General features: G+C 49.9%; 1 protein-coding gene across 1 annotated transcript; it reads right to left on the bottom strand.

Annotated features, from left to right (window-relative positions):
- Positions 1 to 649: 649 nt before the first annotated feature.
- Positions 650 to 6,957, bottom strand: PIK3IP1 (phosphoinositide-3-kinase interacting protein 1). The gene is made up of 6 exons (XM_080355357.1): positions 6,846 to 6,957; positions 6,568 to 6,684; positions 6,330 to 6,446; positions 4,140 to 4,334; positions 3,942 to 4,020; positions 650 to 1,966 (listed from the first exon to the last, which is right to left on the bottom strand). Exons 1-6 carry the CDS (start codon positions 6,931 to 6,933, stop codon positions 1,759 to 1,761), a joined length of 804 nt encoding a protein of 267 aa, XP_080211483.1. The 5' UTR covers positions 6,934 to 6,957; the 3' UTR covers positions 650 to 1,758.
- Positions 6,958 to 15,301: the final 8,344 nt, after the last annotated feature.

The raw sequence follows: 15,301 nt of genomic DNA, 5'->3' as shown, positions 1-15,301 counted from the left end.
TGGGACAGGCAGGGGCTGCACTGCGAGCATCCTCCCACGGACCGGCCTGAGCATCCTCCCACGGACCGGCCTGAGCATCCTCCCACGGACCAGCCTGCACAGGCAGCACCGCTCACAGCCCAGCTGCCCCTCAGGGACAGCGTCCCCGTCCCAAACTGCCCATGGGCAGCCTGGAAAGAAGCTCCATGCCCCTTGTGGTGAGCAGAGGCACGGCTGGTAGGGATTTACCTTTGGGCCTGGCAAACTGAAGTGGCATCTTCCCTTGTCCTCAGTTCACAGTCTGCAACAAGCAACAGGACACTGCTCTGGCAGGAGGAATGTACAGAAAGGCACAGTCCACACAGCTCTACAGAGCATATTTCTTTTAAGCTTTAATGCAAGGTAGCACAATCTGCACCTTCTCATAATGAGGTATTTAAAACATTTTACAAAGAAATGGTATTCAAAGGTATTTAAAAATAAAACATTTCCCTTTTCTGAATCAAACATTAATACTAAAAACCCTGCTGCCAAGTGCTGCTCCCTGTTAGGCCCACAGCTATAAAGCAGATGGCTAGAAAACTTACTTGAATGGCTTGAATCCCCTGAGGTGGGGATGGATGTTTCCCTGAAGTGGCCTTGCCCTGGTGCCGTTTGGGAGACACTGCAGCAACCATCCCTTCCAAACCCCCTGAAACGCTAATAGAAGTTGTTACAAAACCTCTGTAGTAGGGCCGGGCTCTGTAAGCAAGTAGTCTTGCTGCGCAAGCTGAGTGTGCGTGAAGGAGGCTGGGCCAGGAGCCAGGCACTAACTTTGGGATCTTGTGAGAGCAGCTGCCTTGTCCTGCCCTTAGAGCAAGAGCTTCTGCATCATGGCCGGGGTGACCTGCACAGCTGGCCTGGCCACTCTGTCCAGAGCTGGCTCTGTGCAAAGCCAAGGGAATTCAGAAGAGGATGTTATCAGTGCTCAACCTGCTGTAGGTAGCTGAAGGGCAGTTTGTTTCCTTCACTCCACAACCGCTGGCCTTTGGTCTCCTGATGTGTATAAGCGAGCAGGAGGCACTGACCTCCTGGACGCCTACAACCATGGCCGTGCCTGCAGCACCACAGGGGGATGGAGATGTGGCCTCAGTCCTGGAAGACCTGGATTTGTCAAGAGCTGCAGAAGAGCTTTTCCAAACTGACCCTGGGGCTAAACATACTGCTCCTGGCCAAAGCCATCCCTCGAATAAACTTCCTTGGAAAAAAAAAACTAATCCAGTAGCAGGATTCTGGACAGCACCTCCAGCCCTCAGCCACCAAAGCAAAAACACAGGAACTATAATCAGAGTGTAATTATCTAGCTAAGTTTGACGTGAAGCTCCCCTCAGTCCCTGCAGTACTGCTCCCTCCTGGGATCCAGGCTGAAACGTAAGTAACAGTGCACACCGTTAAATAGGAAAGGAACAGAAAAGAGGAAGCCAAGACCACATTCCAGGCTATGGGATCTGTGGCCAGTTGTGAGCCTGGCCCAACATCTCCCCCAGCTCACTGGCATGCCACCGAGACAGGCGGGAGGAAGCAGCAGGATCCACCACCCCAGTCCCCAGTTGGCCATGTGCCAAACGGTGCCCTCAAACAGATCGTGATGAACAGCCTGTTGCTCCGTCCTTCTGCATCACCTTCGTCTGGCTTTCATCAAAACCAAAACAAAATAGAAAGGAACACACACACAACCCCTGCACTCACAGTGGGAAGCTGGAGGCTTTGCTCAGGCTGTATCGCTCCTGCCCGAGCTGCTCAGGCGCCAGGAGTGCCCGCCTGCCCCATGAGCGGGCCGCTGCCATCGTGGGCGTCCTCCACGGGCGTCTGGTTGGTGTGCACCACGATGGTGTTCTCATCTACGAGCTCGCAGGCAGGATTGCTGAACGCCGAGAGTGGCAGTGTGATGCGCTGCATTTCACGCTCATAAACCTTCTGTTCATGCTTTTCCTTCAGGTCTTTCCCCCTAGATTAAAAGAAAAAAATATATATATGTACATGCTTAGGATGAACACCACGGCTTGGAGGCAGAGTCTCAGAACAGGTGATATAGTAGAAAATGAGAGTCTTTAAGAAACAGACTTTTCAGCTACACACAAAGGGCCAGAAACACCCCAAGCAGAGGACCCCATGTGAGCATCTTTGAAAAATAAACAGCCAAGTGATGCCTGTCCCGCTCTCGCAAACTGTCTTATTCACTGACATTGCTACAGCTAAACGATGCCTGTAAAGCCAGGCTTCTGCAAGCCACAGAGCTGAGCAGTGTTCGCTTGTAGTCGCACAGCACTGCCTGGTGCGGGCCCAGGGGAGCGGGAGACAGCGCAGCGCCCGCTGGTGCGGGAAAGAGCTTCCTCATGTGCCTCATCTGACAGAAACAGATACCGGAGGTGGTGACAGATTCTGCGTCTTGTCGCAGCAAACCAAACTGTGTTGCAAATTAAGCTGTTCATGAAAGCATCAAAGCCTGCTTCAGAGCTGGCTCTGCCTTCTGCCACTGCAGCTAACAGGTTTATACCACAACCAGCTCCTCAAACTACCTCGCTCTTCAGTTGTTGCTAAGGGAGGCAACACCGCTGTAATTTGTACTGAAGAGGAACTGCCTTGCTTTAAAAATGGATGGCATTAATAGCGTGTTGTCTCCAGAAAAGCAACATGTACCAAAAGCTACTAAACCCATTAAAGGTTGCTCACCACACCTACCCAGACCTGCCAGCTCGCACATGCCATTTTAGAGCACATGCAGCCCTGCTGTGAGCTCTCTGGGATCGAAGCAGCAAAGCTGCCTTTGGACAACATTCAACGCTGGTCTATTGCGTTTTCCTGCCGAAGAGGGGGTGAGGCGGGACGGGCACCGCTCGCTGCTCGCGGGGCTCGCGATCCCGCCAGGCAGAGCTGCTGGGCTTTCCCGTCAGCACAGAAGCGCCTTGGCTGCTCTTCAAAGCTGCCTCCAGGCGTGCAGCAGCGGCTGCCGCTCCTGCCAGCGCGAAGACGGCGTTCTCTGAAGTGACACCTCAAATCACATTCCTCGACAAGCAGCGCTCTGTGTTTTGCCCCTTATGTAACAATTCCTCCCTCTGTTTTTTTTTTTCCGTCAGCATTTATTATAAACAATTACATAAGGACATGTCCCAGCTTGGGAAAGGGCTCCTTCTGCTTGGTTGTGTCAGACTGCTGTCAAACAGCCAAAACACAGAACAAACCCTCCCAGAGGAGGGAGCCTGGGCCTTCACTTGCTGCAGCGACATTCACTGCTATTTGTCAACCAAGCTGCTTGCTATTACCACCAACCTCAAACGCTGCTGAGCTACCGAAGCATTTCTGTCAAACACAGTCTAGTGGCTGAACAAATCCTAACTTAAGTGTGAATCAAAACTGACCTTCAAGTATGCAGGAGCTTTGGTAAAACAAACTCCGACAAAAAAAAGTGCTACTTGATATTCAGCTTCATAGGATATAAGGCACAAGTGGCAAAGAATTTGCCAATTGTTTTCCTGCTAAAGCCAGCTAGACTAGAGAAACCGGGAACAGGTGACCTGCTGGAAGGATTGTCCTCTTCCTCATCACAAAAGAAACTTCCTGTGAGGGCACGTGGGATCTGCTCTCTCCAGCTCTCATGTGAAATTCATGCATCTGGGAAAGCCACATCAAAGCACGCGTGCCCACATGCACAAAACCAAAAAACAAAGAGGCAGTTTGAGACTTTAAATGGGACAGAATACCACACTGATGGGTGAAATGGAGAAGAACGGGATTAACTCTTAAATAGCTCTTTCCTCAGTGTGACAAGCGAAACTCTTGCACAACGTGCCATACTGAATCACATGCTTCTATCTGCTTTTTCATTAGGATCTGTTGGTTCTGCAGGTGCTCAGACATTCCTGCTCTATATATGTTGATTTATGCCTACACCAGCTTTTAGACAAAGGAGAAGAGCCACTGACCTCTTATAGATGTATCCCAGGACAATGCCAGCTCCGATGGCAATGATTATCACCATCATGATCAGCCCCAGCACATACCCTGCAAAGAGAGAAAGTAAAGAGACAAAATTAGAGGCAGTAGACCAGCTATTTCGGAGCCTCAAGACAAATCCATCCTGCCAGAATTACAGGATCCATCACACGATCCTGGGTTTATACCTAGTGTCCCCAAGTCCTTCTTTTCTTTGGAGTTCATCTGTACTCTCTGACTGATGCCAATGACAGGCTGCACAGCGGCTGCCTCGCTCCGGGAGGGCAAGCTATCAGCCGCTTCAAACACCTGCTCCACCTCCTGAGAAGTATTAACCGCTGCTGTAGGGACCGGGGCTGCGGCAGTGGTGGCATCTGTGGCATCTGTTGAAAAAAGATATGTAAAATACAAAGCATGGATGAGTACTGCAAAACAACACGTGCCTTGTGAGTGGGACAGATCTAGATTGGTATCACTGCACTGCCTTCAAAATACACTGACGAGCGCTTGTTCCCTCCTAGGCTGTTGCCAGAAATTCTGCAGGCACACAAGAAATGTGCTCTGCCCCACACTTTCCTCTGACGTGAGCCTAAGAGTGCAAGGCACCAGCACAGACAGGACAGGAGTCAGACAGCAAAGCGAAACCCAGGTTCAAGGCACGAATCCAGGGGATGCACACTGACTTCATTTAGTGTATAGATCGAAATACAGGCTGCAGCTTCAATCACTCTGAACAGGCAGGAATAAGATTATGAGACTCTCCATCCCAAATCTCCCAGGAGCCTATTTATCTCTCTTGTGCCTCGATCTTCCTGACACAGGAAGGTTTGATGGCAGGAGACTCCAGATGGTGTGAAAACAACCTGGGGACATTCTTCTTACCCAGCGCCTTTTTGCAGCCATGTGGCCAACTCCTTTAGCAAGATGGACAGGCTAAGCCGAGCAGCACTCGGGCAGCACAGCCACTGACTATGGAAGTACAGCAAGTTCCTCCTCAGCCAGAGCCCAAACAAAGGTGCATAAGGATGGATGCTCATAGCACAGACTCCTTCCCAGCCCCGTGGGGTTTTTATCAACAGCATGAAAGATTTTCAAGGTAGCTCCTTCTTTCATGACACAGTTCAAATGGAAGCTGTAGTGCACTAAAAGTTACAATAGTGGAAAGCAGGTATCTACTACCTGCCCAGAACAAAAAAACTCCTACTTTTGGCAGTGCTATGGACAGTATGCATCCACACCTGAAAACTCTCCAGCTGAATCTCACCCCACAGCTGGCAATAATTCCACGTGGCTTTTCTATCTGCAGCCATTTTGAGTCCCCAGTGGAATGTGAAATGGAAGCACAGATGAGGAGGTAAAGATAGGAAATCAAGGTCTGTGCACTGCACTGTGACTTTACATAGGGCCAGCCAGAGAAGCTGAACTAAGGGGAGCTGCAGGACATGACTACAGTAAAAAGGTGCCCACTCTGAGACACAAAAATAGCCAAACCCCTTAAACAGGCAAATGGTGCATTGGCTGATTGGTCAGGTAACTCTCCTGATCCAAAAGCTGCAGGACTGTTTCAATTAAAGGGTCTTGACAGCAAAACATTTGTTTTGCTTCATTTTTAGGGAAAAGCAGGCAAAAAACAAGCAAAGTGAAGAGGCGGGTGTATGTGTGTGGGAAAGTGTTTACATGCACGGACAGCAATCCCGAGGGACAGCAGTGCGTAAATCTTGAGGGGCTCAGAAATAAGTAAACAGCTCAAAAAAACCCAAGTGCTTACTCTGGCCTCAGTCAGTACTGACATCTCCTCTCCTTAAAAAGGGCTCCAGTTATCTTCACAAACTGCTTCCCACCCTGACTACCCAGGAGCAATCCAGTGTTTGGGGTTTTCCATTTCTTACAGTCCTCCCTTCAGTTCTCATTTTCTCCAAGTTCTTTCCCCCTACTTGTACCCAAATTCACTCTGGCACTCCTTTAGCAGGAGGACACTTCTTTAGACAGCAATAACATGCTCCACAGGAATGGTCTACCAACACCTCTGCAGTTTGTAGATGCCCAGATCTCAGTCTTGTGCAACACAGCCAAAGAGCCCTATAGTGACCAGCGACATGGAGGCAGGGCACAGACCTTTTCTGGCACTAATGGAAAAGCTCAAGGGGCGGAGCACGGCACAGCTGGGAGGCAGATGTGCACCCAGAGGGGTGGAGGGAAGCCCCGGGTACACTCTGTTCCTGGGGGAGGGCTGCGGGCGCTGCCAGGGCCGGGGTTGTTTGTGCGCACGGGACCCCACCCTGGTGACAAACCCGGCCCCCAGCGGCAGGAGGCCGCCCGGGAGAGCCATGACCCGGGGAGGGCAGGAGGAGAAGGGGAGCGGCTGGGGCAGCTCCTACCTGAGCACGGGGCGATGTCGCAGGGTCTCCGCTCGGGATCCCCAGCGGCGCCTCGGATGTAGCACCAGGGAGCGGCGGCGCCGTCCGGGTTTCTGCAACTGTTGTGGTCCTCGGCGACTGTCGGAGGGTACCGGGCGGTCAGCGCGGGGAGCGCCGCGGCCCCAGCGCCCCGCTCACCCGATATCACCCGCGCCGACCCCCCCCAGGCCCCCGCTGCCCCCTCGGCCCCCGGACCCACCTGCCGGGAGCGCGGCGCCGGGGCCGCTCCGCACCGCCAGCCAGTTGAGGCACGGGGCGCCGCCGGAGGCCACTCGCCGGTTCCCGCGGTAGGACACGCCGTTGCCGCGGAGGCACTCTGCGGGGAGACGAGGCCAGGCCATAAGGGCGGGCCGGGCAGCCCCCGCCGCCCCCCGCGGGCGCGGGGCCGGCTCCCCCCGCCCTCCCCAGGGGGTCTCCCCGCTTCGGGCCACCCTTTGTCCCCCAGCACAAAGCCGGGTCCCCCGGGGCGGCACTCACCCTCGGCGCCGCGGGCAGCCGCCAGCAGCAGCGAGCCCAGCAGCACGGCGCCCAGCGCCGCCGCCCGCCGCGGGCCCCCGCGCAGCATCCTCGGCCCGGGCTGCGAGGAGCCACCGCCAGCCCGGCCGCGCAGCTCGGCTCCGCTCGGCTCCGCTCGGCGCCGCGGCGAGACCTGCCCCGGCTCTTCCCTCCCCGGTAAACAACCGCCGGGCTGCGCTCCCCCCCCCGCCCCGCAGCCGGGTCCTAACGCTGCCGCTGCCCGCCCCCGGGCGGCTCCCGGCCTCGCGGGGAGCCCCGGGAGGGGAAGGGGCGGCCTCCGCGGGGCAGAGCTCGGGGCAGCGGCTGCTGCTCTGCCGTGTCCGCAGGGGATCCCCCGCCCCAGAGCCCCGGGACCGGCGCCGCGGTGGGCGTTCGGTGCCGCGGGGGCTGTTTGGCTCGGGAGGAACGCGGGGACGCGTTCCCGAAACGCAGCTCCGCACCCCTGTCCTGTGCCCTACAGCCGCGGGCAGTTCTTGGGCCAGAAGAGGAGACTCCGACACAGAACTAGGCTGGAAACGCTGGCTGTGCCAGGGTAAAAGTTCATCTTCAGAGACCCGAAATTCCAATCTCCTTTAGAGAACGACCACAAAGGACTCAATTCTCCTGCTCTGGTTCTCCCTTTGGGATCCCGTAGACTTACAGAGAGAGACCATGCACAGGGGGCACACACCACCACAAAAGCTGTGCTCCTCCACATTAAAAGTTTGCCTTCTCTCCTCTGCTAATTGATTGCTTTCCTTTGACTCCACTTACTCTAAGAGCTGTGCCTGCTTATAGAAAAACAAAGTAAACAGCCCAAAAATGCTTCATTCTATTGCAGGCATACTGCGACCATGATAAAGCCTCTCTGCAGACATTTCAAATGGGTTCCAGGGGACACCTGTGTTTTCAAACAGGTCTTAGGACACTGCAACATCAGCAACTGTGCACAAGCATCTGGAGTCATCACCAACGTTCCTGCTTTACACCAGTGAGAAACAAGCAGCTGGATACTTGGTGCTGCCCAGCGAGGAGCTCTCAAAGGTGGCCTGGGCCAGCTGCTGGGTTTGCAGCCAAGGCACAGGACTGCAGCGCAAGGTGCTATTTCTGGCTTTCCCACAGAGCGCCTGACCTTGATCAATCTGTTGGCTTCACTTCTTTGTGCTTTCCCTTCCTCTTTGTTACATGAGGTACAATCAAAACCTTCCTTTTCAGAAAAGGACAGGGAAGTTCCCTCCTTTTAAAGTGCTCTGAAATCACATGGAACAGACTGAACGCACTAAGAGTATTTCTATGCCAGGAAGCTGCACATTGCATTCAGTGTTTGATGAATCACTTTTGGGGGCAGTGCTGGCTGGAGCAGCCGTCCTTCCCTCCCGCTCCCAGATGTTCCCACCCCGCAGTGCTCTCTGTCAGGCTGCTACCGGTACTTGTGGGACAAGCAGGCTCAAGGCGCTGATCCTGCCCAACTTTTGCCCTTTCCTCACCAGGTCACGCACACTTTAACCCTTTACAGCCAGGTCATCTGCTGCATCCAGTCCACGATGGAGCCACAAAAACAGATGTGCCAGCATGACACAGGGGTAATGAGGAAAACAGGTCAATTAAGCACCACTACCACCCAACATGAAACAATGACTCTTAGTGCCTGTGTGTGATTCGGGCTTTAACAATATGATTTAACACTACAGGAAATTTAGGTTAATAATGTCAAATTAAAAGAAAAGCCTGCAGCCAGGTTGTAAAAAACAAAACTCCGTGTATGTCGGTCCTGAGCAACATGAGCAGCTAAAATGTGTGCTGTACAGCGTTATGTTCATTGTCTGCACAGACACCCAGTCACTGCATTCCTTGTGCTCTCCAGGTACTCTCTGTGAAGACAAGACGAACTGGAGTAAGCAAGAATTTCTAATAAGGGCTATTGAATCAGGCCGCTTGTTTGTAATAGCCCTTCATGAGATATTTTATGGGACACATTCCGTTCAGTCAGAAACTGCAGGGCCACAAATGCATCCAGCAGCACAGCCTGTCTAAAATAGTTTGCAGAGGGATGCCAACGTGTACAATTAATTTCTTTTAGCTCATTTCATAAGACTAGCTAAAGCTTCCATGCCATCTTGCACAGAAAGCACCTCCCCCTGAACATGTTGATCCAAGAACTGGGCAGTAATCTCTGTGGAAACAAACCTCAGACCTTCCCAGCTCTCACTGCTGTTATGTAACCAGATAAATTTGCACTTCTCATTACACCCAGCCAAGTTCCAGCAAACAACTTGAGTTTCTAGTCCACAGAAGATCAATGGGGAATCTGGGAGAAATGCGAAAACCTTCATATTAACAGTAAAGATCAAAGTCTTTTCCATGACTGACTTCTACGTGTATTTTTTTCCTCTTTCATCTCCAGCTTTCTCCAGGATGAGGGAAGATTTGCGCCTGGCAGTTTCACAGAGTGAAGTTTAATAGGGTGCCAGGTGGCAGCTGGCAAAGGCAGACTCCGATGCTCGCTCTTCTGTTTGGGAATGGATTTGCTCTTCTTGCTACAGTTTTAGAGATTAAACCTGATGGTACTTCCTAGGACTTGATTTTAAAGTAGCTACCCAAACTATAAGCTAATAGCTCTGCAACTACACCCTCACATAGTTTACATGTAAAAATCTGTACGTATATACACATACAGATACCATAATGCATAGACACATCCACAAACACTTCACAGGAGAACGGATATGCTATTTTTAGGAATGAGGGACATTAAGCATCCTCCTTAAACTCAGTCCGAACCAGTTTCAGCTGTGAGCTGGTACCTTTCTGCTGTTTATTTATACGGGTTCCGGAATGAACAATGTCTGCTTTTTCTCCCTCCTGTCTGTCAGTTGCTCTTTCTTGTTTGTTTGTCCCACTTGTGTATGGGGAGTTTCCTTAAAGAAAGACAAAACCAGCCCAAGGAAGGTTCCATATAGCACAGCGTGCTGTGCCAAGGGAGGCAGCACACGTACGGCTCTGGAAGGACTCGGCGAGATCTCAAACGCACCCACCTTGTGTGGCCACAGCCACCTATGTTCAGATCTTCCCAGGCAAAAGTTCTTCTAAACTCCTGTGAAAGAACATACTTTATTACATAATCTTACTAAATATGATGCTGGGGGGAACTAAGCAAAACAAATTTTCTAATTGAAGTATTCTTTCCTAGCCAAATTACTGTGGATTGCTTAAAATGGAAAAAGTTGACCATTGCCCTCCTTGTAACAGGGCATACGTCATGTCCCCGCAGCCTCCCCTTTCTTCTTTCTAGGCAAACAAAAACAATGCTGCCAATTTTTCCTCAAAACTAGTTTTCCTAAACTTTTTTTCACTCCAGTTCACCACTTCTCCTATTTTTCGGCTTCCTCCATAAACTGTAACACCCGAGAAAGAAGATAATAACTCTGAGGCCTCATCCACCATAAACAGAATAATTAGAGCAATTTGTGCTTAAAGGTTAAAATCTGTAAGCATCAAATGCTACTAAACACTGTTAAGTACTTACAACTCCAACAAAAGCAGGTTTTTTTACTCCTTGGTTGCTTCTGTCTGGATCATGAAAAGAACTGTGGGTCTCACCTGTAAAAAGCCTCCTGTAGGCAATGGTGTAGGAATCAGAAACAAACGTTTTATTCCTAACCTACAAACAATCTGAATAGAAGAAAAAGAGAAATCAGGCTGTGACAAAAGGATCAGGTGTTGAGCTCACGAAACCGAGTATAACCAAAGCCTAGACAGAGACGGTCACTGCAAAGGGGTCGGTGCGGAGCCACGGAACGCACCGCGCTGCGCCCCCCGCTGCCGTGCCCAGGAGAGCTGCCCCGCCCGCTCCCTCCGCCGGCAGGAGCCGCTGCTCCGCCAGCGCCAGCCGCAGCCTCCGAGGGCTCACAAGGGAGTCTGCGGAAGCAAAACAGCCATATGTGATATTTGAACTGGTTCAGACTGGTTCGGAGTTTGCTCCGCTAGCTCAAAGTGCCTTCTCAGATGAGCTTTCTGTGTGGGCTGTAAGACAAGGCGAGCGAGCAACCGGGTCCTATTGTTCACTGGGCGAGCAGCTCTGCAGCGACACTTCTCTAGCATTAAGAGATTAGCGCTAAATACTCTCGGCAATCACTGACTTAAGAAATTCCGCACACTGAGTCCCCTCTCACAGCAACACCTCTTTGTCCTGTTTGCCACAACCCGTGCAGTGCCGTTCCACAATGGCCTCAGCAGTCTGATGGGCCCCACAGCCCGCAGACACTTGTGTTCACACCGGTCCACCGTGGCTGTTGTCAAGGATGCAGCGTGGACCACAGCCCTTTGGAGCACTCTGAAATCACACTGCTGTACCTGCTGCCCAGCGGGGGTGTCTCCTAGCAAGACACCCCAAAACTGCAGCAGTATTGTTAGGAATAAGGTACAGCTGTGCAAAGATGTTTCAGCCCCCGGTTGCACTCTGTTTTTCTACAGGCTGCTGCTGACAGAAACCAGAGCATGCATTTTTAAGGGTGGAGGAAGGGAAGTTATTGTAAAAGATACTGTGATCTGCTCTGAGAACACATAGGTTGACGCTTTGAGGCAAGAAGAGGAACCTTCCTCCAAATTCTTTGACCAATTCGTTGTTTGATCTTAGGCAAGCTTCTGCCTCAGTTTCCCATGTTAATAGCACTTACGTCACCGAGGCAGAAAGGATTAAATGTCTGCAAAGTGCTTTGAAAGCTGCAATATATACATGATGAAATAGTATTCAAAGGGAAGGAATCATGAAGAGGGATATGCATGGACGCTCCTAAGATGTTATCGAGTTCTAGATGTGTGGTGCTGAAAAGCATGGGTACGTGAAGAGCACAAATAATCATTAATGCAGGAAGAAAAATGGAATGTGTGTGTTTGTTTTTCAAGGTATCAAAGTACCTTTGTAGATTTCTTGTTTCTCAATTCACCACTGTGCACAGCAGTAACTAGCAAAGCTAAGCAGCCAGATAAACCAACATTCATTCTTGCTAGAAAATGTCAATCTAAAAATAAGGGTTTATCTGCATGAGAAACATGAAAAGGGCAGCCCCAAAACATCCGGCAATCTGAGTCAGAGAATAAAAACTTCTGTTCTGATATCTGTTCAAATTAACCTCCAGTGAACTGGGCAGGACTATTAAATACCCCTCTCCCAATCTTTTACTCACCATGGAAGCTGATTTCACAAACAGAAGTGACAGCTCAGAACTCAGCTGTTTTATCTTCATGGAATATTATCAGATTAAGAGTTACATTCCGTTGTGGAAAGCATGAGGTCACAGAGTTGCATTTAAATATGCAAAACTTCAATTTCTCTCAAAAATACACCATGTCTAAATAGCACAACAATCCATTATAAGCAAGCAACCCATATCCCATGCCAACAGAAAGGCAGTAAGGTTGTAAACTTGTACACATAAAAACATCTATTTTCTTATCTATTTAGGGTTTGGGAATGGGATGCGACTCATCAACATAACAGCAGAGCCCCATTTTGTGATGGGTCTCTTTGTAATTCAACATGGGAGCAGAGAAAGAGACCAAATCTTTCAGTAGAGCTACTAGTGTTTCCTCATAAAAACGCAGCATTCAGGGACATTTACAATGCAGAGCTCTCACCTCTGGGTTTTATTCTCTTATCTGACCTGAAAGCAGATAAGAACCATTGGGGACCGTGGAAGCTGCTTCTCCACAGGTGTTTGCCCGAAGGCTGTGGGAGGAGTTGCTTATTTTAGGAAGCTGCCCTTTCTTTCCTTTGTAGAAAGGCAAACCTCTTTATTCTCTCTTTGGGTTGCACACATGCCATGGGCATGCAGAGAGAGCCTTTTTCATCACTCTTATATATGCACATAGACTTTTCACAAAGGCAAAGACTCCATTCCTTCAGTATGTTTACAAAATAGGGCAAACCTCGGTTGTTATTTTGGTCTTGAGTTTGCCGTTCTTTAAGAAAGTTGGGGCTCAAACTGGCACCACCACAAGGAGGCAAAAAGACCGGGAAGGAACAAAGTAAAGTTTCACCTCATACTTATTTCTTTAGAATAAAATGGTGTTGAGTTAGAACACAGTGCGTTTGACAAACGACCCAGCACCTGAGATAGGCCAGAAGCACTGCAAAAATACACTTATATATCCCGTCTCATTTTTATTATCGCTGCCTTCCAGGTATTCAGTGAGAACAATACCGAGTTCCACATAGATACTTCTTGGTCCATCCACTTACGCTAAAAGAATCCAAGAAATCTCATCACACAGCCCCACAAAAATGATTTTCTCATCAAAATAAGACCATCCTGATACACGTTGCAACCTGCCCATGACACCAGGCGCTTTCATTTAGAGCTGCGGAGATGGGCAAAGGCAGGAACTGTCTCTGGAAAGATAAAGGTTTTGAGATACAAGCAATACAGGCTGGGTCTCTGTGCACTCACGGTCTCTGTCTGTCTCCAGGAAATGAATGCATGCAGCCTGCAGAGTTTAATTCTCTTTTGGTTTATTACTATTTAAAAATCAATTTTTGTATCCCCTTCTACAGAGGCTTCCACCTTCCAACAGAACATACAAAAAATACACACAATAGAAAAAAAAATAAAATAAGATAGGTAGGTAAGTTGCTTTATACAAACAGGTCCCTAAGAACCCAAAAAGGCTAAAACAGGCTCGGTTTCAATAGAAGCAGGCCCATAAATAGGCAAGAGACTTCATTCAAGTAGGGAAAGAGTCATCCATCCTCACCTAAGATCCTTTCTTGCTCACACTGAAGACAGTGGGAGGATTCCCAACAACTTCAGTAGAAGCAGGATTGGGATTCATCAGAGCCAATGGCAAACTCCTCTGCTCCTTCCCTTCCAAGGCACTGTCTCTTCCATGCGGCGTGCGGCCAGGGAAAAACGCCAGTTTTCCTGGCTCATCCCACACTCACGTTTCAGTTGTTCACTCTACAGGACATCTGAGAACAGCCTTTTACTTTCTCTCTTACACTGTGTATTTGCACTCATCGCAGCAAACTTTCCAATTACAACAGTACTGAAGAGAAATTGTGAGCCCAAGAACAAGGCTTGGTTGATCACCTAAGAGCCAGCAGTCAGTCTGACAACTTTGCAGAGGGCTTTTAAAAATTGCCTGGAGAAGGCACTGCAGCCAAAAAGCTATTAGCAAGCATGAGACTGATCTTTTGTAAAAGCACTTACCCAAGCTCACCATGGGACTGCAGCAAGCTCAAGAGCATCGATGGCTGCCAGGGGCTGTATGAGGTGACCCCGAGGTCCACATGGAACCCAGGAGCTGGGAGGAAGTCACTGAAACACCAGTGAGACACCAGTTACCTCCTTCCTTCAGCACATCTCAGCTCAGAGCACTTCCACGTCTCCAGAACTGCAGTACAAGTAGAGAGGCCACCCAGGAAAAGTTTTATTCACATAAACCCTGAGAGCAGATCAATAGTGCCAGGCAGCCTTTAAATTCATTTAAATATTTCACCTTTCAGGAAAAACATGGCCAAACGTTTGTTTTAACTTTGCGTTATGTCTGAAGTTGATGCAGAGTTCAGCACCAGCACTGTGCAGCACAATCTGGCCAGTCAATCAGATCTTGAAACATTTTTACCCAAGGGTTCTCATCACCTCATTAGATGGGAACGAATCACAGGAAGAGGCTACAAACGACACAAGGTGCTAATTCTTTACAAACAGGCAGTCATTATCCCCTACCACAGAGCAAACAGCTGTGGTTTTTCACCAACATGCTTCAACCCTTCCAGCCATCACCACAACCCCTCTTGGCCAGGCTTCCTGCTCCTGTTCTGCACCACTCTGCAGTTATGTCACATAACCATTCCTAAGGTTTTTTAATTACTTTTAACAGCTAACGGGGTTGCTCGCGGGGCTGCACACACGCTGCCGCGGGGCTGGGTGGAGGAGCCAAGGAGCAGGCAGAACCGCACGGTGCCGGCGTTGCTGCTGCTGAGCCAGAGAAGGCGCCTCGGGCTGCAGCCCCAGTGCCCCAACACGCTGCCGCCTTCTTGCAGGGACACGGAGCAGCAGACCGGGCTGAACGCCAACTGTTCCCACAGGCTCGTCCACAACAGCTGAAGGATCTTGTTTTGAAAAGGATGTTCAGGATAAAAACATGGGGCTCTCTCAGGAGACATGGGAATCATCCAGAATCTCTTTTCCCTTTTCGGTTTTCCATTTGTTTTCCCCTCTTGGCTCATTTGTTTTGTCTCTTGGGGTGGAACTGAGAGCATAAGCTCAGAGATGCACTGTAAGCTTATATTCAATTAAAACTCAGGTGCTGGGCCCACACAAAAGGTGAATGGTACAAAGCTGGCTTAATTTACATTAAAATATCCATAATGCTGTTAAGGTATATTCATAATGCTGAAAAAGCAAACACATTCCGTGGTTCTGTTTGGCACTTGC

Source organism: Nesoenas mayeri (assembly GCF_963082525.1).
Source record: "Nesoenas mayeri genome assembly, chromosome: 17".
Lineage (NCBI taxonomy): Eukaryota > Metazoa > Chordata > Aves > Columbiformes > Columbidae > Nesoenas > Nesoenas mayeri.
This window is presented reverse-complemented; position numbering and strand designations above follow the sequence as displayed.